The 25,209-nt window shown below is 41.4% G+C and overlaps 1 protein-coding gene across 2 annotated transcripts in view; it reads right to left on the minus strand.

Annotated features, from left to right (window-relative positions):
- EPHA4 (EPH receptor A4) overlaps positions 1-25,209 on the minus strand; it is a 161,942-nt gene that overhangs the window by 52,887 nt on the left and 83,846 nt on the right. For both annotated transcript variants that reach the window (XM_027514515.1, XM_027514522.1), the window contains exon 5: positions 19,505-19,843. In XM_027514515.1, the coding sequence (XP_027370316.1) occupies positions 19,505-19,843 (339 nt within the window). The remainder of the gene's footprint in view (positions 1-19,504; positions 19,844-25,209) is intronic.

The raw sequence follows: 25,209 nt of genomic DNA on the forward strand, positions 1-25,209 counted from the left end.
TATCTTGAATTAGCATTCCTACATGGAGAGTCATATGATGAGCTGTAGAATTACAAGTGAATGATGTCTCAATGTGAAACCAAAGCCACATCCCCAGAATTAACTGGAGATGACTTTGGGGGAATCCAAGTGTTTCTTATGTAGCATGTGTGTCTTCTGTTTGGTCTGAGAGCTGCTTGTTTTACTTTCTGTTTGCTTACTAAGAAATTTGTTGGCAGGTTCTGTCAAGGATAGTCCAACACTTGCCAACAGAAACATAGCAGGATTCAGTGTATATTTCCTATTACGTTAGAATGCCAGTTTGAGGCAAACAGGAAAACAAGTCTTTCCACTGGAAGGCGATGTATAAGAATCTCTGAGCAAGACACCATTTTAAGATAAGAGAACCATGTAAATCTAGAAGCAACAGAAAAAATTAAATAAATACTTTTTTTCTCTCTCAACATCTCTAGGAAGATGAATCTTCTCATTGCGTCTCAGTATGCTGGAAAGTGTCTTGTTATAAACTCTTAGTTGAAATTATTTTATAGATTTCTTGCTTAGATAAAACAAAGAACCCTAGGCAATATATTCCACTCTATGACTGACAATGCCCTCCAAAATTAGTCTGGAATCCGAAGGATGGTGTCAAGGAAAAGTGTTCTCCTATTGAGCAGAAGTACAGCAGAGACAGTAGGAAAGGATTATCTGCTGTGAAGCAAAGTTTCTGTTCCTTTAGCTGTCAACCCCACTGGAGAGCTTTAGGCATCCCAAATCTGGAAAATAAAAGCTGTGCTGTGGGCTTCAGGTTCTTTTGTTACTCAGACAGCTGCTAATCGTCCTGCTGTGTTAGGAACCAATGAGACAATGCTGTAACATCAAGCTTTCTGACATCCACGGCATCTAGATGCGTCCCCAATTAAAGATGTATTAATCACAAGGACTCTAAAAGCCAGGATGATAGATGCACCCAGTAAATCTTTGCTCTTGCCTTTTACTTTCACACTCAGGTTTCTACATTTACAGGCAGAAATGCTTAAAAGCCTAGTCCAGACACTGACCAATAAAAAGCCTTGTTCATTACTCTCTATCAGATAGATGCTTGACGATTTCCCACGAATGCCTGAAAAGCCTTTCAGAAAAAGGTAAGACATTGATCATTCTGCTAAGAGTCTGTCTGCTTCAATAAATAGATCCACTGTGGCTGTTGTCATCTTGACTTTTTAAGTGTGATAACTAATTCAGGAGGGTGGCTTTGCCACTTGCTACAGGGACATTCAAATCATCTGTGTAGTTAAAAACAACAACAACAAAATGCCCTTAGATAAACCTAGGAAACCTGGTATTAATAATACTAATGATGGGCTTCCCAGGTGGCGCTAGTGGTAAAGAACTACCATGCACAAGACTTAAGAGAGGTGGGTTCAATCCCTGGGTCGGGATAGATCTCCTGGAGAAGAAAATGGCAACCCACTCCAGTATTCTTGCCTGGAGAATTCAATGGATGGAGGAGATTTGAGAGCTATGGTCCACAGGGTTGCAAAGAGTCAGACAGAATTGATGTGACTTTACACGTACAATACTAATGATACTAATAATCTCCTTCGGTCATGGCCCCAGTGAGAGTGAATAAATTATGACACAGATACCTGGAACAACAGAAAAGGGTATGGACTGGATGAAGCCCCTTGAATTTTGTGCTTTGAAATTTATGGTAATAAAAGCCTCAAGTTACTTTTTCACATTGGTTTCCATTTCACAAGGGCACTGAAGATAGCCTTATTAAATTCTCCATCAAAGGGCATCATCCATGTCATTTGTTATGAATAAGTAAGCTGGTAATCAACCACAAAGCAAAGAAAAAAATAGCAAAATAAAAGCAGAGAGCCTGACTGCTTTATCATAGAAGCTAATAATCCAATTTCTCTCTTTTTTTTGTCCTTACATATAATTTTCATAGAAGGCATCTAATTACTATAATACAAAATAAAGAGAAAAAGCATCAACACATGAGGCTCATGTAACCTCAAAAAAGCAGTGTTCACCATTCTGAGTTATTGCAAATCTTTTCAAATTAGATGCCTATTTTTTTTATTTTCCTGAGGTTAATGAAACTCGAAAGAGACAAGTATAATATTTGCAAGGTGCCAGGTTGGTGCCAGCTCAAGGAACTGAAGTCCTTGGCTTTCAATGGAGCCTGAATATATCATGAATAACTCCTTCCCCATCGCTGTCTCAGTGATGGTCCACTGTCTTCCCAGTCGAAAGACAGGGAGTCAATTAGTGTCACTTAGGATGTGAACACCTGTCGACTAAGACCTGGACTGAGACCAATTCCATTACCACAGCCACTCAATGGCTGCCAGATGATCAGGCCTTGGACCACTTATGATACAGTCCAGATAGACGAAGGTGACCTAAAGACAGAAAGGTCCAGAGTCCCATTAGTCATCTCCTGAGCCATCACCCAATTCCCCATCACATATACAGTTGGAACAAGATACCGATTTTTCCTAATAGTTACTTTAAAAGACCACATGAGCTGTTCAAAAAAGAAAAAGTCATGGTGGCCCTAAATTGATGATATAAACTCCATAAATGGTAAGCATTTTCAGCAGTCATTGTTATTTTTATCTTTGAAACTACATTTTAATGACTCATCTTTCTTTCTGTTATTGCATTTTGAAACACATAGGCAGAAAAGAGAAAGAAATAGAAATGAAAAATATCTGACAAAGAATAAAGTGGAACATGAAATTACAGGCTATAGATGATCAGTGACAGGCTGAGACAGGCAGAGGAAACATTCCAATATGATTCTGGTTGCAAATCTAACTCCAAATGTTGCTTGGTTGAAAGAACAACTCAATACTGAGAAGTGATGGCCACGGACCATTCTACTTGTACAGTAGACTGTAGCTACAAGTGGAAAGAGATAGAGACAGAGAAAACCAGAAGGAAGATCAATCAGGTGAAGACCTGAGCCTCTTCCATCTTATTTTCAGTCTGGTTTCATTATATGGATCGTGGTATGGAAGTCTGGGAAGGTTCTGAACACAGAGAATCAAAACTCAGGGAACAAGATCCACGAACCACAGCATGCTGAGGAATTGGGGTTTAGTACTACCTAAGGCGAGTGGCCGAGAGGAGATACCCCATGTCCAAGGTCAGGAGAGGTGGCTGTGAGGAGATACCCGACATCCAAGGTCACAGAAACCCCAGTAAGATGGTAGGCACTGAGAGAGGGCATCAGAGGACAGACAGACTGAAACCATAATCACAGAAAACTAACCCTAATCACATGGACCACAGCCTTGTCTAACTCAATGAAACTGTGAGCCATGCTGTGTAGGGCCACCCGAGACAGACGGGTCATGGTGGAGAGTTCTGACAAAATGTGGTCCACTGGAGAAGGGAATGGCAAACCATTCCAGTATTCTTGCCTTGAGAACCCCATGAATAGTATGCTGCTGATGCTCCTAAGTTGCTTCAATCGTGTCTGATTCTGTGTGACCCCAAAGATGGCAGCCCACCAGGCTCCAACATCCTTGGGATTCTCCAGGCAAGAACGCTGGAGTGGGTTGCCATTTCCTTCTCCAATGCATCAAAGTGAAAAGTGAAAATGAAGTCGCTCAGTAGTGTCTGACTCTTCACGACCCCATGGACCCCAGGCTCCTCCGTTCATGGGATTTTCCAGGCAAGAGTACTGGAGTGGTTTGCCATTGCCTTCTCTAATGAACAGTATAAAAAGGCAAAAAGATAGGACACTGAATGATGAACTCCCCAGATCAGTAGGTGCCCAATATGCTACTGGAGATCAGCGAAGAAGTTACTCCAGAAAGAATGAAGAGTCAGAGCCAATGCAAAAACAACACCCAGTTGTGGATGTGACTGGTGATAGAAGCAAGGTCTGATGCTGTAAAGAGCAATATGGCATAGGAACCTGGAATGTTATATCCATGAATCAGGGCAAATTGAAAGTTGTCAAACAGGAGATGGCAAGAGTGAACATTTTAAGAATCAGCGAACTAAAACAGACTGGAATGGGTGAATTTAACTCAGATGACCATTATATCTACTACTGTGGGCAAGAATCCCTTAGAAGAAATGGAGTAGCCATCATAGTCAACAAAAGAGTCCAAAATGCAGAACTCGGATGCAATCTCAAAAACGACAGAATGATCTCTCTTGGTTTCCAAGGCAAACCATTCAATATCACAGTAATCCAAGTCTATGCCCCAACCAGTAATACTGAAGAAGCTTAAGTTGAAAGATTCTATGAAGACCTACAAGACCTTCTAGAACTTACATCCCAAAAAAGATGTGCTTTTCATTATAGGGGACGAGAATACAAAAGTAAAGTCAAAAAACGTCTGGAATAACAGGCAAATTTGGCCTTGGAGTACAGAATGAAGCAGGGCAAAGGCTAATAGAGTTCTGCCAAGAGAACACACTGGTCATAGCAAACACCCTCTTGCAACAACACAAGAGAAGATTCTATACATGGATATCACCAAAATCAGATTGATTATATTCTTTGCAGCCAAAGATGAAGAAGCTCTATACAGTCAGCAAAAACAAGACCAGGAGCTGACTGTGGCTCAGATCATGAACTCCTTATTGCCAAATTCAGACTTAAATTGAAGAAAGTAGGGAAAACCACTACACCATTCATGTATGACCTAAACCAAACCCTTTAGGATAATACAGTAGAAGTGAGAAATAGATTCTGGGGATTAGACCTGATAGACAGAGTGCCTGAAGAACTATGGACAGAGGTTTGTGACATTGTACAGGAGACAGGGTACAAGACCATCCCCAAGAAAAAGAAACGCAAAAAAGGAAAATAGCTGTCTGAGGAGGCCTTACAAATAGCTGTGAAAAGAAAAGCAAAAAGCAAAGGAGAAAAGGAAAGATATACTCATTTAAATGCAGAGTTCCAAAGAATAGCAAGGAGAGATAATAAAGCCTTTCTCAGCGATCAGTGCAAAGAAATAGAGGAAAACAACAGAATGGGAAAGACTAGAGGTCTCTTCAAGAAAATTAAAGATACCAAGGGAACATTTCCTGCTAAGATGGGCTCAATAAAGACAGAAATGGTATGGACCTAACAGAAGCAGAAGATATTAAGAAGAGATGGCAAGAATACACAAAAAATCTATACAAAAAAGATCTTCACAACCCAGATAATCATGACGGTGTGATCACTCATCTACAGCCAGACATCCTGTAATGTGAAGTTAAGTGGGCCTTAGGAAGCATCACTATGAACAAAGCTAGTACAGGTGATGGAATTCCAGTTGAGTTCTTTCAAAGCCTAAAAGATGATGCTGTGAAAGTGCTGCACTCAATATGCCAGCAAATTTGGGAAACTCAGCAGTGGCCACAGGACTGAAAAAGGTCAGTTTTCATTCCAATCCGAAAGAAAGGCAATGCCAAAGAATGCTCAAACTACTGCACAATTGCACTCATCTCACATGCTTGTAAAGTAATGCTCAAAATTCTGCAATTCTGCAATCCAGGCTTCAGCAATACTTGAACCGTGAACTTCCAGAAATTCAAGCTGGTTTTAGAAAAAGCAGAAGAACCAGAGATCAAATTGCCAACATCTGCTGGATCATCAAAAAAGCAAGAGAGTTCCAGAAAAACACCTATTTCTGCTTTATTGATTATGCCAAAGCCTTTGTGTGGATCACAATAAACTGTGGAGAATTCTGAAAGAGATGGGAATACCAGACCACCTGACCTGCCTCTTGAGAAACCTGTATGCAGGTCAGGAAGCAACAGTTAGAACTGGGCATGGAACAATAGACTGGTTCCAAATAGGAAAAGGAGTACGTCAAGGCTGTATATTGTCACCCTGCTTATTTAACTCATATTCAGAGTACATCATGAGAAACACTGGGCTGGATGAAGCACAAGCTGGAATCAAGACTGCCAGGAGAAATATCAATTACCTCAGATGTGCAGATGATACCACCCTTATGGCGGAAAGTGAAGAAGAACTAAAGAGCCTCTTGATGAAAGTGAAAAGAGGAGAGTGAACATTCAGAAAACTAAGATCATGGCATCTGGTCCCATCACTTCATGGGAAATAGATGGGGGAAAAGTGGCAGACTTTATTTTGGGGGCTCCAAATTCACTGCAGATGGTGACTGCAGCCATGAAATCAAAAGATGCTTACTCCTTGGGAGGAAAGTTATGACCAACCTAGATAGCATATTAAAAAGCAGAGACATTAGTTTGCCAACAAAGATCCGTCTAGTCAAGGCTATGGTTTTTTCAGTAGTCATATATGGATGTGAGAGTTGGACTGTGAAGAAAGCTGAGCATTCAAGAATTGATGCTTTTGAACTGTGGTGTTGGAGAAGACTCTTGAGTCCCTTGGACTGCAAGGAGATCCAACCAGTCCATCCTAAAGGAGATCAGTCCTTGGTGTTCATTGGAAGGAATGATGCCGAAATTGAAACTCCAATAATTTGGCCACCTGATGCAAAGAACTGACTCATTTAAAAAGATCCTGATGTTGGGAAAGATTGAAGGTAGGAGGAGAAGGAGACAACAGAGGATGAGATGGTTGGATGGCATCACCAGCTCAATGGACATGAGTTTGAGTAAACTCTGGGAATGGTGATGGATAAGGAGGCCTTGGTGCTGCAGCCCATGGGGTCACAAAGAGTCGGACACAACTGAGCGACTGAACTAAACTGAAGGAAGCCTACATTTTATTTATAGTGAAATCATTCTCATCCAGTTTCTTGATGGCTATGTAGACAAGCACAAAGAAGTGACTGGTAAGGGGAGAGTAGCGATACAGAGACTTTGGGGTAGATTACAGCCAGAACCATGTGAAAATACTTCATATACCAATGGTCACCACATGCTGTGCTCTCAAAAAATGTAGCCATGACATGATATTCTTGCAGTCCTCATATTTGAAACTCTATCTCTTTTGGCCATTCTTTTCAAAGCTATGATAGAGGTTAAGAAAAGGAGCATAATTTATGAATAGGGATTTTAAGCTTGGGAATCGGCAACCATAAAATTATTTTTTTTTAATTTTGGGGTATCAGCCAGAAACCAAACTGTATGTTCCAGAGTTTAAACTCCTACAGGCATTATAAGACTGAGGCTGAGAACATCTGAGATGTGAGACTTTAAAATGTTAGTAAGGCCAATGGACGTCTCCAACTGGATTTGTGCTTGAGAATCCAAGATGACTTCTGTAGTCATAAAGAATAACAAAGAATGTTATTAGGAAAGTTATAACTGTTTTAGGACCTGATTTTTTTTTTCAGCTAGAAGGTTCACAGCATCTCATTGGGGCCTTTCTAACACAACTTGCTAAAGTGTAAATTTCAATATTACTAGCTCCACCCCGGAGTCAATCTATAAATACCGAAAAGACCTCATTAGAACAACATCTCACCCAGAAATAGTCCCATGGTAGGGTCTCTAAGAAAGATATTGGAACAGGGCTCCAGTACACTAGGGGTTGTTTTATGGATTTTATTTTATGTGTGTTCTAAAATCAGAAGGGAGAAAGAAAAGAGAAAGAGAGAGACGAGAAAGAGTGAAGGCCATCATTCAAAGAACCCACACAGGTAAGGTTATACCCTTGAAAAGTTAACAGTGAGATGCTTCCCATTTATCAAGCTCCCCAAACAATACATTTTTACATTATATCAATATTCCTTAAATATATTACCAGTCTCTTAGAGTCACACCTTAATGAGTCGACTAACCAGCAATGATGTATACAAGGAGCGCTGCGAGCACAACTAACGTGTTTTAAAACCTATGACCACTGTTCTGGTTACAAAACGACACTCAGTGTTCATAGGGCAAGATTCTGCTAGACTTGTACTTTTTGCTTTCAGTGAAAAACAAAACAATAAAAATCCTGATTACATACTGTAACGGCAATCCTATTCCTATTTTAAATGGGAAGAAATGAGATACCGTTAGCAATAAGAACTCCCAAGTCTCCAAAAGCACCCTCTAGAAAGTTTCCTAAAATCTTGCCCTCTAGAATCAGGATCAGTTTCAGCAGGTTTCAGTGCAGACAAGGGCTCCACCAGAAACCCTTAGGATCACCTGCAACCTTCCTATAAAAAAAAATAGTCTTTGATTATCTTAATGGAAGGAACATCCGATTAAGCTTTCAGCTCATTGCATATTCAAAATCACAGGCCTGTTTATATGTTTGCCCTGGCTTTGATAAAAGGACATGGAGGAAGCTGTGCTCTCATCCACCTTCACGCTATTATGCTCAAAATACACACTTACTATGCTAAAAAAAGGGGGAGGGTGGTTCAGGAGGCAGATTTATGGCTTGCAGTACGATATCTAGACAACAGCAACTCTCCAGGGAGCCATTGTGAGCTTGCCCCTTTCAGTGTTTGTTCTAATGGATGGATGTTATCCAACCCTGTTACATACAGCGAACCTGTTGGAGACAGGTCCCTATTTAGCACCCACTGTAAAGTGGAAGCTACACATTTAAATCTTGTCTGCACAAAAGTGGAAGCAGTGACAGATTTTATTCTCTTGGGCTCCAAAAATCACTGTGGACAGTGACCACAGCCATGAAATTAAAAGAAGTTTGTTCCTGGAAAGAAAAGCTATGACAAACTAGACAATGTATTAAGAAGCACAGACATCACTTTGCCAAGAAAGGTCCATGTAGTCAAAACCATGGTTTTTTCAGGAGTCATGTACGGATTTGAGAGTTGGACTGTAAAGAAGAATTGATGCTTTTGAATTATGGTGCTGGAGGAGATTCTTGAGAGTCCCTTGGACTTAAAGGAGATCAAACCAGTCATTCCTAAAGGAAATCAACCTGAATATCCATGGGAAGGACCAATGCTGAAGCTGAAGCTTCAATACTTTGGCCACCTGATGTGAAGAGCCGACTCATTGGAAAAGACCCTAATGTTGGGAAAGATGGAGGACAAAAGGACAAGGGGATGGCAGAGGATGAGATGGTTAGACAGCATCACCGACTCAATGGACATGAGTCTGAGCAAACTCCGGAAGATACGGAGGACAGAGGACATGCTGTCCATGAGGTCGTAAAGAGTCAGACACAACTTAGCCACTGAACAACATGTGCACGTGACACAGACATAAGGTCCCTAGATAAGAAACTTTTAAAAACACCAACTCCACAGCCTTCGTCAAAGAGTCTTTTTGACCAAACTGCTTGAGAAATTCATGTGCATAGATGGTCAGTAGGAAGATGCCAGGCAAAATGGAGTGGCCCACCCTTCCTTGTGTTCCCTCTCTTCCCTTCCCTTCCAAGGTGTGTGAGCTAGTTGCTGTTGTGTCCATCTTTTTGTAACCCACGGACCATATCCACCAGGCTCTTCTGTCCATGGCAATTCCCCAGACAAGAACACAGGAGTGGGTTGCCATGCCTTCCTCCAGGGGATCTTCGAAACCCAGGGACTGAACCCAGGTCTCCTGCACTGCAGGTGGATTCTTTACCAGCTGAGCTACCTGGGAAGCCATTCCAAGAGTGATAGTAAATTCCTATCATTTTTCCCTATAAGATATCTTAGATAGATTCTGTTTTAGAAAGTAGTTCCCGCGTTTTGTCATAAGGCACCTAAAGCACAGGAGAGCCACCATAGAGCTCCTCGAGCATAGGCAGACCAATGTATCAGAATAGAGAAAGAAGGAATTTAATGTCAGAGCTGTTTCTTCAGCTATGCATCTATATTGGTAGCCATTCTGTTGAATGTTCAGAGATTCCAGCACTCTGGGTACTAACCTCCACATGTGGGACCACATCATTAGTGACGTTTCCCAATGAAAGCCATGGCTTCATGAGACAAATGATGTCTGGGATCAACTCTCTTTTCCTGTCACTGCAGTTTTGGGGCAACCTATGGAAATGTTTGGGGCTTCCAAGGTGGCATTAGTAGTAAAGTACCTGCCTGCCAATGTAGAAGACGTAGGAGACGCAAATTTGATCCCTGGATCGGGAAGATCCCCTGGAGGAGGGCATGGCAACCCACTCCAGTAGTCTTGCCTGGAGAATGCCCATGGACAGAGGAACCTGGCGGGCTACAGTTCATAGGTTCACAGAAAGTTAGACACGACGAAATCAACTTAGCATGCATGCATGGAAACATTTTGTTTTTTAGGCTCAAGTTAAGGCGGAAAGCAAATGTTTGTTGGTGTGTATGCACACGCGTGTGCGTGCACATATGCACCTGTGTATGTGTTGGGGGTGAGAAAAGTAGGCAGTGGGAGAAGATCCATTAAAAAGAAGAAAGAGAGGGATTTTTAAGACTTATAGCTAGGTAAGGTTTGCCTATCTCGACACATTAAAGTATAAGGAAAAAAACAAAACCCTCATCAGTCTAACTGAAGACAACACACAAAATGCCCTCTTACTGTATACCAGCCTGGAACAGCACACGGACCCTGAGTTTGAGAAGGCTCTGTACAGTGGGGTGACAGAGACAGGTGTTTTAATTAGTCCCTGCAGATTTAAGATGTCTCCATGCAGGATTAGTTCTGCAGCACAGCTCTTGGTTTTCCCGATGTTTAAAGAGAAAAAAAAAAAAAGCTCTTTAAAGACATCAGTATGGGGTTAATGGTAGCCTTGATAAAAGTTTCTCTGGATCTCTTTATTGATGCTAAATTGCAAGCTGGACGCTAGAGAGTCTCTTCTGGCTCCTCTGAGGAGACATTCATTCAGCCAGTGGGAGTCACAACTAGATAATTTAGAAGCCCGTCCAAAACCTTTGCTCGCCCTGTGCTGTGTATTTCTCATCTCAGTAGGGTGCTTATTTCCAAATCTCTTGACGGTTTCTCCATAGGGTGTAAAAGTTGGCGTTACTGTCCAAAGCAACAAGCATACAGCACTGAAGAATGAAAAACCCATCAGCATTAAGACTGTCGAGTGTTTAGTGAATGCTGGGGAAAGGATTTCCGTTCTCACAAATGAACAGGACAGAAGGAGAAAAAAAAATCAGGAAAAATAATGTTCTCGGTTCTGGATGTACAAATAAAACTTTTATTTTCTTAGAGTGAAATATTCATCTCTTTAAAAATGCAACCCAATTTTTACTTATATGCAGTAATTACCTCTCAACTCTATAGACATACTGTTTGTGCTGTTCAGTCAACCTTGAAGCTGGATAATTTAGGAGGTTCCTTTGGAAGGCTTCTATTTTTTTCTCCTCACCAGCACTTGTGACTTCCACCTTGAATACAAATTCATGGACTCTCATGCCATATGCAAGAAGCTGTAATGTTGTCTACCCTATTAGTTTATTTTATTCTTCATTATGATCATAATTAGTGAGCTTGCTTGTGGCAACAATATTCCACAGACATGAAATTATTTTATATGTAAAGTTAGAATCAAGAGATTGTTCCTTTAAAAAAAAAAAAAACTGTATTGCATGTTTTAAAAATGTACATTTCCTAGGCATTATGAACTAAACCAGAAGCCCTTGGTTGGATCAGAAATGTTAATGAGAAAACCACAGCCAGGCTTCTCTGAAGCCCGTTGTGTGCTTGTTTAGGGCTACAATGACCCTGGTACAGAAAGGACTCCCCAACCAGCTTCCACCTTACAGGTCCTATGGATTGCATACCAACCACTGAGGATGTATAACCAATTTTTCAGCCAAAGTTCTCAATAAAATTGATTTATAATTTGTTTGAAAAATTTTGAAATGTGCCTTTAGGAAGATTTCTGACTTACAGATTTCACTAGTTTCATCAAGCAATTTTTCCTTTACATTTCTTAGGAGTAAGAAAAAGAAAAAACGTCATTGACTTGAGATCAAAGACAAACAAGACATCATCTCAGTGAGGGAGCAACCTTAAAAAGCAGCAAAGATGATTATTTTTTCAAAATGCTGCTAGCATCTAGGAACCATACAACAGAGCTAAGAATGCATGTTTTCAAGAGAACCGGAACACTGTCTTCTCAGAACAATCCACCATGTGCCACGTTCTATATTTAAACCTGAGTGTCAGTGGGGAAAGATTTGTGGTACAAGAAAGCAAAGGCCTGTTTGAAATCCTAATTGTTTTTGTGAAATCTTGTTCATAGAGTCAAAACCTCTAGAAAAGAGGTTGGCCTGCTAAATATCATAGTTGTTTCAAATGTGAGATGAACCTAAATGTTAATCCACCTCATCCTTTGCCAGAGTAGTTTCTGACAAATGACACCAGTATTTCAGTATCTCTCACTGGTGCTTTTCAACTACAGCAGAGGGGTAGCGATTTGAAGTAAGATTTCCAAATAATGATTTTAAACTTCTTTTAAGGCAATATTAATTGGATATCTGCTAGAAGCTGGGCATGGCAATGGCACCCCACTCCAGTACTCTTGCCTGGAAAATCCCATGGATGGAGGAGCCTAGTAGGCTACAGTCCATGGGGTCGCTAAGAGTAGGACACGACTGAGGGACTTCACTTTCACTTTTCACTTTCATGCATTGGAGAAGGAAATGGCAACCCACTCCAGTGTTCTTGCCTGGAGAATCCCAGGGACAGGGGAACCTGGTGGGCTGCCATCTATGGGGCTGCACAGAGTCGGACACGACTGAAGCGACTTAGCAGCAGCGTAAACATGTGAGGATGAAACAAGATGATATGATGTGGATAATGGTTAAGAATGTGGATCCTGGGACTTCCCTGGTGGTCTAGTGGTTAAGAATCTGCCTTTGTTTGGGATGAGTATGTATATACCGTTATATTTAAAATGGATAACCTACAAGGTCCTACTGTACAGCACATGGAACTCTGCTCAATGTTATGTGGCAGTCTGGATGGGAGTGGAGTTTGGGGGAGAATGGATACATGTATGGACTTCACAGGTGCGGCTAGTAGTAAAGAACCTGTCTGCCAACGCAGGTTAGAAGAAAGAAACGCAGGAGGACATGGCAACCCACTCCAGTATTCCTGCCTGGAGAGTCCCATGGACAGAGGAGCCTGGCAGGCTACAGTCCATAGGGTTGCACAGTCAGACATGACTGAAGGGACCTTGCGCCGATGCACATGCAGATACAGGTATATGTATCTGTATGGCTGCACCCCTTCTCTGTTCACCTGAAACTGTCACAACATTGTTAGTGGGCTATACCCCAATACAAAATAAAAAGTTAAAAAAAAAAAAGAATCTGCCTTCCAGTGCAGAGAACCTAGGTTCAACCCCTGGTGAGGGAATTAAGATCCCACACGCCATGGGGCAAGTCAGTGTGCTCACCACAGCTAGAGAAAGCCCATATGCCACAATGAAAACCCAGCACAGCCAAAAAAAAAAAGTAAAAAATAGAATATTTGTTCTAAAAGTCAGTTACTTTCCAATGCAAAGATTGGCTCTGGCCCACTGCTTGACATTGTAAATTAAGTTCTGGGGGGGACAGAGCCACACCCATTCATTTACATATTGTTTGTGGCTGCTTTTGCTTTACAATGCAGAGTTGTATACTTGCAATGTCCTATCCTCTTGATTTAGTCCTCTGGAGCAGGGATCAACAGACTTTTTCTGGAAAGAGCTAGATGGCAAACATGTTCACAGGCATCTCTGCCAAGGGAACTCCACTCTGTTGTGGTTCTGGAAAAGCAGCCCTAGGCAGCACACACATAAGGAAGTGGACCTTTGTTTCAACAAAATTTCTTTATGGACACTAACATTTGAATGTTACACAGTTTCCAAATTTCACAAGGGGTTTCAAAGTGGGGGAATCAAGATTTGGGCTCTGGTTTGCCAAACCCTGCTCTAGAGCACTAACTCCAGGAGATAATGAAGGACAGGGAAGCCTTGTGTGTAGCAGTTCATGCAGTGGGAGTCCGACGTGACTCAGCAACTGAACAACAACAGCCATTCCCACAATCACCAGGACTGTGTTTTCTGCTTGTTAATTTGATCTTAAACCACATATGAGCCCCAACCAGAACTGTCCCTCACCCCGAACAACAGGCCAGAACCACTCCAGTACGACACACTTCATCACCTTACCTAAAAACTGGACTTTCTGAAATCTCTACTTTCTTCCTGTTTGCTTGTATGTCTAGGCATACTTGCACAAGAGCCCCTTTACCAGACAACTGCATGCGTCTAAGAGGCAGGATTTTACATGCTGAAAGTAAGAAGGCTTGCAAGGGCTCTTTCCAAAGCCCTTCTTCATTTGATATGCACAATTCTATAGATTCTTCCCTTGAAATCACACCAAAATTGTCTAGGCTTCAGACCCCACAAAACATGTTCCACTCCACCACGCCTGGAGCATACTGCCTCACACAATTGCTCTAAGATGTTTCCCTTTCTTCCACCATCTTCTTAAAGCTGTCCTCTCACTATCTGTAAGACAGGCAGCAATTATACCCAGTGGGGATGAGAATTCCCACTGCTCCCCATTATCTCAGTCAAATAACATAATATGTCTAATTAAAAGACGGCCAAGAAATAGAATGGGAACAGAGCAGTTGAGTAATAAGAGACACTATGCCTCTCGTAGTTGGTTATTTTCTTTTCTCTACTCATTATTTTGGTTTTATTAACTTTATCACTACTTGACAAAAGAGGGTTCACTGGTTGTTTTTACTGTAAATAAACGTGTTAATCAACAGATGGGTGCTGACTATCTGTGCTGTGCACTCATATGCGTGCTGTGTACTGGCATTACAATGAGGTTCCTGCCACTTTATCATCGATGTGGTATTTTCTTACAGTTTTCATAAGAAAACTGTCCATCCTAGAGAACAAGGCCAGTCTTACAAGCAGCACCAATTCATCTGACGGCGAAGCCCCTAGGATTCTCTACAGGAGGCCCCCGAAGGGCCTTTTATAACGGTCTATCCTCTGACAACAGCGCTGAGAGCCCTGCATTCCCAGCACAGAGTGATGGAACCCAGCAAAGACAGGTCGGCGATGGAATGCTGAAAGGTAGACCTTGCTATGTAGTCATGAAATCTGTTTCTCAAATATACCACTAGACCAGAGTTTCTCAGTCTTGGCACCATGGACTGTTCAGACCAGATAATTCTTTGTTGGGGGGAGGGCGGTATCCTTTGCATTATAGGATGTTTAGTAGCATCCCTGGACTTCATGTGGTAGGTGCAATAGCCCTCTCCCTCCTCCTAGCTTTGACAACTGAAAAATGTGTCCTGACATTGCCAAATGTCTGGGGGAGGGATGTGGAACACCGATACCTGCGGCACAGACAGCCTGGAAGGACTGAGGAGAGGCAAGATTGAGATGCATTCTGACAATTCAGCTGAGGCACTTTTGGAATGCTTTCCCTCTCTTGGAATGGCCTTAAGAGCCAGTTTCGAAACATCATAGGGAAACTAAACTTTCTTTATTCAAGCCCATTGCTTATGGCTACTATTTTTGGAATCACAGAATTTTAGAATTAGAAAGGATCTTAGAGATTAGCTAGGTTCAAATGATTATGCGATCTACTGAGTATCGGAATTCATCCAAATCCAGTATTGAGAGATGTTTTGTCACCAGGACAGGACAGTTACGTCTTAGAGAGGTTGTCAGATCTATTTCCTTGTAAAGGGTGTCTAGAATAGCAGCATATGCAAAGTACAAGTCAAAAGTATAGGTGTCTTGGATACACTGTGGGGTTAGTAGAGAATATGAGCCACAGAGCTTCACCAGAACTTAAACAAAACAACCTAGAGCATAGTCCAGCCCCAGAGCCGGGGGACTGGTGGGGGTTTAAGGGGTACAGAGTGGAAACTGGTTTGGTGGTAATATTCAGGTCTACTGCTGGCTGCCATTAAGGAAGTTTTAGCAAAAACATCCACATTTTTGTTGCTTGGTCAGGAAAACCTTGTTTCATTTATACAGCATTTCTCTCTCCTGGGGACACATTCTGTATTCATTTCCCTGAGATGGTCCACTTAAGGAAAAGTAAACTGAAGGAAAGTCATCTAGAAAACAAATCGGCCGGCAGTCAGCCTATACATTTTTCATAAGCATTGAAACCATCTCTTCCTAAACAAAAGACGGAACAGTTACCAGAGGATGCAAGATGCAGGAAGGAAAACATGAGTTTTCAAGGGAAATCTCATTTTGTTCCTTTTGGACTGCAATGGAGTGTAGGGAGAATGTCCATTTTCCTTGTGTGATCTTTACCTACAGGACCACTTCAGCGGCAGCCACATTCCCGCTCCTCTTCTCAACCTTCCTTTATCTTCTTGGCATGAGGCAGGGGGTGGAGTAACGGAGGAAGAGAATTTGGGAGCAGTCTTATGTCCTCAGGTCAACCCTTGCTGCTGTCTGATCTGCCTCCTGGGAGAGCATCCGTTTGGGTGACCTGAGCAGAGTAGGCTTTGTCCTGGCAGGGAGCCGGCAGTCAGCCAGCTGGGCTACCCTGTCCCTGGGTGACACAGGGTAAGTGTCACCAGAGTCAGTCCTTTTGGCCACAGATACAAAGCTCATATCCTTTCATCAGCTCATCAGCAATAAAGCTGGCACTTTTGAGTTCCCTTTGTCTTGTCCTGCTTTTTATTTCAATTGGGTTTGAACTCAGGAGGTGAGGAAAAAGGTGCAATTAGCCCCTTAAGACACCAACTGTAAGACTGAGGTTAGGATGCCTTAAAATAACCACATGAGAACACCGATCCATTCACACTCTATATCCCAGTTACTTTCACAACTACACCACATTCACAACTACAAGATCAAAGCCCAATTAGACTGCCATCTCTACGCTCAGATACTCAGAATCTGGTCTCACAAAAGCCACTAGTTATCTATTAATTTTAAAGAAAGCAACTTTTTCCTTTTGGGAGCATGATTCTCCCTGGATTCAAGCACTGGCTCTGACACGAGCTTAGGTGAATTTCACCTTCACAGTGCTGTTCAACTGTGACAATCTCAGTGATGGTGATGATAAAACCAGGAATTCTAGGTTTTATGTTTGTTTCTAAATATGTTACCAGTGAGAGAAAGAACCCTGTGAAAACAGGACAAAAATTGCAGAATCCATGAAACTAGGTGGACTCTAGGTGGTTAAAGCTAACATGCATTTATTCTATGTATTCCTTATAGAGTGAGACATCACTGCCTATAGAGGTCCCTAAGGAATCTAATTTAATGAAATGATCAGAATGACAGCAATTAGAATATAATTGTGAGTAAGTAAATATGCATAGGGGAACTTTGATAGAGTTTATGGCTGCTACACTCACCCGGAATTTTTGACCTACATTATTAATCTGCACTACTATGAAGAAAGGGTTTGTTAATCAAAAATAAACCATCCCCATGATTCTGAATTAGTAAACGCCAGATAGCGGCAGCATAATGAGGCAATGCCGTGCACACTGACAACTCTCTGCTAAGTAGAAGCTCTCTGGCCGGCCACATAGGAGGTCTCCTTAATGAAAAATTTCTTTTTAATTTTGAACTTCTTCCCACCATTACCCTTCACGAAAATTAAAACAAGTAGCTAGAATTTTGTCCTATTCAGCAAACCTCCTGGCAGGACTGCTTGCCGTGGCAGAGAAAATCTCATTGTGTCAGAGGAATTCCCTGTTCACCTCTTTCCGAGATCTAAAAGAATTACACCTACATTTTTAATAAAACTCTGACTTTGTTTCCTTCCCTCACATAACATTTCTGCACACTTTCTTCTTTTGGAGGACTTTTGGCTGGTCTTCCTTCTGTGCTCTGTGCCTCCTGGCTTGGTAGGGGTTGACGTAATCCCTTGGCTCGAATCCTTAGGTACACAGACAGAGAAGTCTCCCCACAAAATCTGTGGGAGCCAAGCCTGTCCTCAGCACATCTCCCAAAGGCTGCCCTCCACCAAACAGAATGATTTCACCTTGTACAGCTGAGGCTTCAAAAAGTTCCTTCCTAGAATTAATCCCGTTAAGAACACAAAGTCGAGATGTACTGGCGGGAAGCCGGAAAGGTATAGGGGGGCAGAACATACTGATTGAACCATAAACCAGATTCTCCAGGGGTTCGCAGACCACCTTCCAGGCTCCCTGGAACACAGACATTAGACATCCTAGGTTTCTGAGGGTCTATGGGCAATGTTTCCATTGCCTTCTTCCAAAAGACAACTAACAAAAGGCTGCCGTTCAGAGTCCTTATGACGCTATCAAAACCTCCTAAATCATACTACCCACTGTAAAGAAATAAAACTGGTGACCATACAGTGTTCACATCCTAAAAGTGCAGAAATAAAAGGCAAACACATAACCAGAGGACCTGTTCACACCACATATATTAAAAGACTGGTCACATTTGTGTAACTGAAACTGCCTTCCGGGAAGGTCTGCCATTCCAGAGCCAGTTCAAAATCCCGCTCCCCGCTTCCCGCCCCATTCTTAACTTTTTATTTATTCTAGAGAGTTCAGGGGAAAGTGAGAAAAGAATGGCTTTATATTGGAATACTGGAATAGTTCTCACTATAGAATCAATTAGTACAGATATATTTTACTTAACTATTGAGTGCACTTACTGAAACATTCATTTCAGAGAGAAGTGCAGCAAGAGGCAATAGGGTTCTTAGCAATTTATAATCCTTTCCCAGTAAAGTGTGTTGTTCTTAATAGCTTCATAAAAGGATAAACCATGGTCCTCTCTTCCTCCACCCCTTTAAATCCCCAAAATTAAATAACAGGGAGCTGGCGATGTGAAACATGTGGTAGAAATCCAGAATGGAAAATTAGTATGAGAAAGTATGGAGACTGCTTTAGGAGAAGAATGGGAGTAAGTGGGTCAGGGGCAGAGCCTAGAAATCTAGATTCTCATTCACACTTTGGAAAATCTGATATTCAAGACTGGATAACAGTTCTGAAATGAACTCAGCAGAAACACCCCAGGAACAGAATCTACTTTCTAGTCATCTGCATTAGAAGAGAAAGTGTGCAGGAAATGAGGCAAATTAACTCTCCTCTCCCACCTGTCCAGTGTGAATGTAACTATGAAAGTGGCTCCAAAAGTAGGATGTATTTGAAGGAAAATTTTGTCAACCACACAGATCAAGCTCCCCTTTAAAACCATTCCTTGTTCACAGGCTTATAGGGTAATTCTAACAAAGACCTATGTGGATATTAAAAAAAAAAATCAAAACTACAGCTGCTAATGTTTTTGTTGAAAAATACAAGTGTAGTGCTCTGCATTGCTAAAAATCAATTTTGTATTCCTAAATAATCTGTAAATGCACTGATATCCAACCATGACCTTGTGATTAAAAAGGCCAAGACACATCCCTTACATGAGAAGTCCAGCATAGAGTGACCCAATTCACCGTCATCTGTTTTCAACCAGTGTCCTAGACTTCATGTAATCTCCATCACCTAGTACAATGCATGCTATACAGTTGGTACCCAAAAAAAAATCTGCTGAATGAATAAACATCCTTCTAAGTATTGTTTATATTATAACACAACTCACACATTTACGATTAGATCCCTGTAGTTCTTCTTCAAGGGCAGAACTTAAGCAACAAGCACAGATCTCAACATAAGCTCTTTCTCTGTACACATTTAGATCCTACAATAAAGTGGATGTGACTCCTACCTGCTTGGTTGGTGGTCACAGTGACGGACACGGATTGGTCTGGGCTAGGGTTATACTTGGACACACCATTCACTGCCCAGATTTCAAATGTGTAGTTGGTATGAGCCAGGAGGTCTGTGATGGAGACCTTGGTGGTCTTCAGGCCGTTCTGCTGTGGAGTGTAGTGGACCCCACTTCCACAGGGTCGGCACTTGCTGGAGTCACCTGCTCCACACTTCTTGCACACGACATTGTAGGAAATGTCCTGGCGGCCACCCGTGTTCTGAGGACTGCTCCATTCCAGGTTCACAGAAGTCTCATTGACATTTGAAATCAAGTTGAGAGGAGCAGATGGTGGGCCTGGAGGAAAAAAGAAAACAAAACATACTATCAAACCAAGAACTAAAACGAGCCTTTTGGAATCTCTCAGAACTTATATTCTTTTCTGCAGCTATAAGAAATAAGATGAGCCCATTTAGCAAAGAAAGCCAAAAGCAAATTAAGCCAGCAAAAATCATTTAAAAGAGCAATATGACAGAAGGCTGTCTGCGTGAGTGTCATTCTCTTTTCTGTACAAACGCAGCACTGACCAGAGATGTGAAGTAACTCTATATCAAATAGGCTCCAAACGGCTTTCTCTATGAAGTGACCTGGCTATTCTTCTCATAACTTGTCTAGCCTTACTCTTATCATTTGAAAGAGTGTACACAATTGTGTTTCTAGTTCCCAGGGCTGTTGTGGGACTCTGGTAAACTACTAGTTATATACCATTTTTGAAGACAAATGATGATTCCTAAGTACAGTGTGTTATCAACATGGAATAAAATTAACTGAATGGCATAGATATCCCTCTTCCGTCCGACACGGCAGTTGAGAGTTAAGCTATTTGTGGGTAATTAGTAGGAACTGGTTTAGCCTGGCTGCAGAGAAGTCAAAGGTACAGTTGTTGAGAAATCTCAACTCCATGGCAGGATTGTGCAAAGGTGCCCAAATCTCCACGGCCTGATTTTCAGCTGACCAGGGCTACACCAGGCCCTTCTCATTTCTACTGACATCAAAGGTGTCCAAAATATATCTGGTGGTCATGATTCTTTTGAAATAGAACTGATTGCAAACAACATAGTACTTAGTTTAAAAATAGTAACAATAAATAAGAGCACAGAACCCTCTCGATTCTTACTGTAGATTAGTCTCTAGGCCAAGATGTTATGAAACAAGCTGCCTTCAGGGGGAAGAATCAGGATGGGAGAGAAAAGAGGGGATTTTCCTGATCTGACCTGATTCTAAAGGTCTAAAAGATGCCTGCCACACTCTAATGAAAAATATTGATTCACTGCAACAACTGGGAAGTTCTCTTTTTGCTTCCCTCTTTCCCATTTTGGTCTTCAAGGAAAAGAGCTGAAGTAAGTATCAATGAAAAATTGAGACTTCTTGCTTATTGTTTCTATTCTACTGCTAATTTACTTATAATCATTGCTTTCAGGGAAATCTGTCCTTGTTACTCAGGAAAAGAAAGCTAAAAGGAAGTAACTGGCAGGCTTCCTTATCTAGTCAATCATAATGGAATATACTGTCCCAGACTAGCCATTGCCAGAGAATTGGAAGAGGTAACTTTATGAAGGAGGAGTCATACCCAGTATTACTGAGTTCACAGTGACAAATGGCTAAAGGATTTTGGTAGTAATATTGAACAAAGGTAATTCATCTCCTTTTCTTCTCATACAACTTAACTGAAGACTGTAACAGGGTAGGCAGGACCTCCCAATTTCCCTTGGAGACTAATTACTGACAGCCTCTCTCTCTCAGTGTTAAGACTTGATTCCCATCCTAAGAACCTTAAAGGAAAAACAGTGCTGTAAAATTTGTGTTAAAGGACAAGACTGCCCCCACAGAAGTCCTCAGAAAAAAATGCACAGATTTATTTCTCATTTAGATTTTAAATTTATCTCTTTGGTCCTTAGTAGAGTGAGTATTAATGTTTTTTGTTTTTTTTTTTTTTAATAACATGATTAGAGCTATTTGAAATAAAAGACACTTAGGTCCAGATAAGATGTTAAAGATCATTTGGCTAAATAGTTTCATTTTATAGATGAGGAAATTGAGAGCCAGAAAGTGGAGCTGATAATACTGAAAGTTCCTGCAATCTAATTAGTAACAGAGTTCCACTAAAATCCCAAAGTACTAACTCCCACACAGTGGGGTTATTTCCACATTTGTTGATAAAATAACAACAAAACTAGGAGCTTCCACCAAAGTTTGAAAGGCAAAGACAGGAAAAAGGACCAAGTATCTTCAATTTTGTTCAAATTCTGAGATGTTTCTTGCCATCTGCTAGTCTGCGGCGAAAGTTGACCACAGCTTGGTTCCTAAAATGGGTCAAGCCACTGGTTCGTATTTTGCTGTGACTTTCAGGGTTAAACAGGAGTGACTCTTAAATCCATTAACGTCCTTGCCAAGGTTCCTAGTCCACTTTCACATGGGAAAATGTGACACAATGAATCAAGCACTGCAGAAGCAAAAAGTCAGTAATTAGTATGTAGGACGGGACATGGCGGTGTCTAAACAGAGAAGAAATGGAGCAGAAAACTAAATGGTCACAGGACTCAGAGATATAACACTGCCACGTGAAAGAAAAAAAACAAAGATGCTGCAGGGTTTCAACATGGAGGGCTGGCATGAAAGCAAGATACAGTCCGGAACAGCCTTCTTCCTTTGGGCAGTGATTCTTAAAGAATCTACCCTGGAAAGGTGCTCAAAGGAAGACAGAGAACTAGTTAGCAAGCTCAAAAGTTCAACGCTGCCTCCAAGAATGGTTTGGTAAATTTGTACTGCATTTATTTCATGTTTTGTTGCCACAAGGAGTGGTGGCTCCATGGTGGCATAGTAGCAGTTTGAAACTTGGACTGTAACTGGAGATTTAAGGTGAGGGGAATGAAATAAAAGAAATGTGCACCCAATATGATTGTTGGCCTACATAAGCTTGGGAAAAGACACCTGGAAAAGGATTTTATAAATTAAAAAAATGATGATGTTGTATTATATCTGTGTTTTCTCTTTTTTTGAAAATTCTTGCCAACTAAAAGATGGGAAATACATCATGTGTGTTTTCATATATAAGGAAAGATCATCTCTTCCTCAGAAAGGAAGGCACGTTATTCTCAAGAAAATGAGAAAAAAGCATGGACTTTAATACAGCCAAAAGTCAATCTGGGTCAAACAGTCATCCTTAACAGCAGCATCTTAAAATAATTATCTATAGAGATGACTAAAGAGTAAAAAATAGGCATCCTTAGCAACATGAAGAGTACTCTCAATAAACACAAGGCATCCAGAAGGGAAAACACTTACATTTTTACATAGTTAAAGTTTACATTATCTTGTCTTTTTTTTCTATAAGTACTAAAACCGAGCAGGAACTATGGACCGATCCCTGTGGCCCCTGCATGCAGTTTATAGGAAAGTTTTAGCCAGCCTCCTGGGCCTTCCTCAAGTTCCAAAGAGCAAATCTAATCAGAGAAGAGAGAACGCACAGAAACAAAGGAAAACAGTCAAGCAAGAGAAAATAATAATCATTTGGCCATAAAAAAAAGTCAAGGACATTTAGTTCCTCCTCAGTTCAGTTTAGTCGCTCAGTCGTGTCTGAGTCTTTGCGACCCCATGGACTGCAGCACGCCAGGCCTCCCTGTCCATCACCAACTTCCAGAGTTTACTCAAACTCATGTCCACTGAGCCGGTGATGCCATTCAACCATCTCATCTTCTGTCATCCCCCTTTCCTCCCACCTTCAATCTTTCCCTGTATCATCATCTTTTCAAATGAGTCTGTTCTTCGCATCAGAGGGCCAAAGTACTGGAGTTTCAGCTTCAGCATCAGTCCTTCCAATGAATATTCAGGGATGATTTCCTTTAGGATGGACTGGTTGGATCTCCTTGCAGTCCAAGGGACTCTCAAGAGTCTTCTCCAACACCACAGTTCAAAAGCATCACTTCTTCGGCACTCAGCTTTCTTTATGGTACGACTCTCACATGTCACGTGATGTGATGGCTCATGAAAAATGCCATAATGGAAAAGCCATAGCTTTGACAGGATGGACTTTTGTTGGCAAAGTAATGTCTCTGCTTTTTAATATGCTGTCTAGGTTGGTCATAACTTTCCTTCTAAGAAGCAAGTGTCTTTTAATTTCATGGCTGCAGTCACCATCTGCAGTGATTTTGGAGCCCCAAAAAATAAAGTCCGTCATTTTTTCCCCATCTATTTGTGATGAAGTGATGGAACCAGATGCCATGATCTTAGTTTTCTGAATGTTGAGTTTTAAGCCAACTTTTTCACTCTCCTCTTTCACTTCCATCAAGAGGCTCTTCAGTTCTTCTTCACTTTCTGCCATAAGGGTGATGTCATCTGCATATCTGAGGTTATTGATATTTCTCCCGGCAATCTTGATTCCAGCTTGTGCTTCTTCTAGCCCATGGTTTCTCATGATGTACTCTGCATAAAAGTTAAATAAGCAGGGTGACAATATACCTTCACATAGTCCTTTTCCTATTTGGAACCAGTCTGTTGTTCCATGTCCAGTTCTAATTGTTGTTTCCTGACCTCCACACAGATTTCTCACGAGTCAGGTCAGGTGGTCTGGTATTCAAATCTTTTGAAGAATTTTCCACAGTTTGTTGTGATCCACACAGTCAAAGGCTTTGGCATAGTCAATAAAGCAGAAATAGATGTTTGTTGGAACATCTCTTTCTTTTTTCAATGATCCAATGGATGTTGGCAATTTGATCTCTGGTTCCTCTGCCTTTTCTAAATCCAGCATGAACATCTGGAAGTTCACAGATCAGGTACTGTTGAAGCCTGGCTGGGAGAATTTTGAGCATTACTTTGCTAGCGTGTGAAAGTGGAAGTGAAGTCGCTCAGTTGTGTCCAACTCTTTGCAACCCCATGGACTGTAGCCTACCAAGCTCCTCCATGCATGGGATTTTCCAGGCAAGAGTACTGGAGTGGGTTGCCATTTCCTTCTTCAGGGGATCTTCCCGATCCAGGAATTGAACCTGGGTCTTCCACAGTGTATGCAGATGCTTTTACCATCTAAGCCACCAATAATGGGCACTAGTTTGTGAGATATGTGCAATTGTGCGGTCGTTCGAGCTTTCTTTGGGATTGGAATGAAAACTGACCTTTTCCAGTTCTGTGGCCACTGATGAGTTTTCCAAATTTGCTGGAATATTGAGTGCAGCACTTTCATAGCATCATCCTTTAGGATCTGAAACAGCTCAACTGGAATTCCATCACCTCTACTAGCTTTGTTCGTAGTGATGCTCCCTAAGGCCTGCTTGACTTCACATTCCAGGATGTCTGGCTCTGGGTGAGTGATCACACCACTGTGATTATCTGGGTTGTGAAGATCTTTTCTGTATAGTTCTTCTGTGTATTCTTGCCACCTCTTCTTAATATCTTCTGTTTCTCTTATGTCCATAATATTTCTGTCCTTTATTGTGCCCATCTTTGCATGAAATGTTCCCTTGGTATCTCTAATTTTCTTGAAGAGATCTCTAGTCTTTCCCATTCTATTGATTTCCTCTGTCTTTGGATTGATCACTGGGGAAGGCTTACTTATCTCTCTTTGCTATTCTTTGGAACTTTGCATTCACACTGGTATATCTTTCCTTTTCTCCTTTGCCTTTTGCTTCTCTTCTTTTCACAGCTATTTGTAAGGCCTTCTCAGACAACCA

This window comes from Bos indicus x Bos taurus, chromosome 2 (genome assembly GCF_003369695.1).
Source record: "Bos indicus x Bos taurus breed Angus x Brahman F1 hybrid chromosome 2, Bos_hybrid_MaternalHap_v2.0, whole genome shotgun sequence".
NCBI classification, from domain to species: domain Eukaryota; kingdom Metazoa; phylum Chordata; class Mammalia; order Artiodactyla; family Bovidae; genus Bos; species Bos indicus x Bos taurus.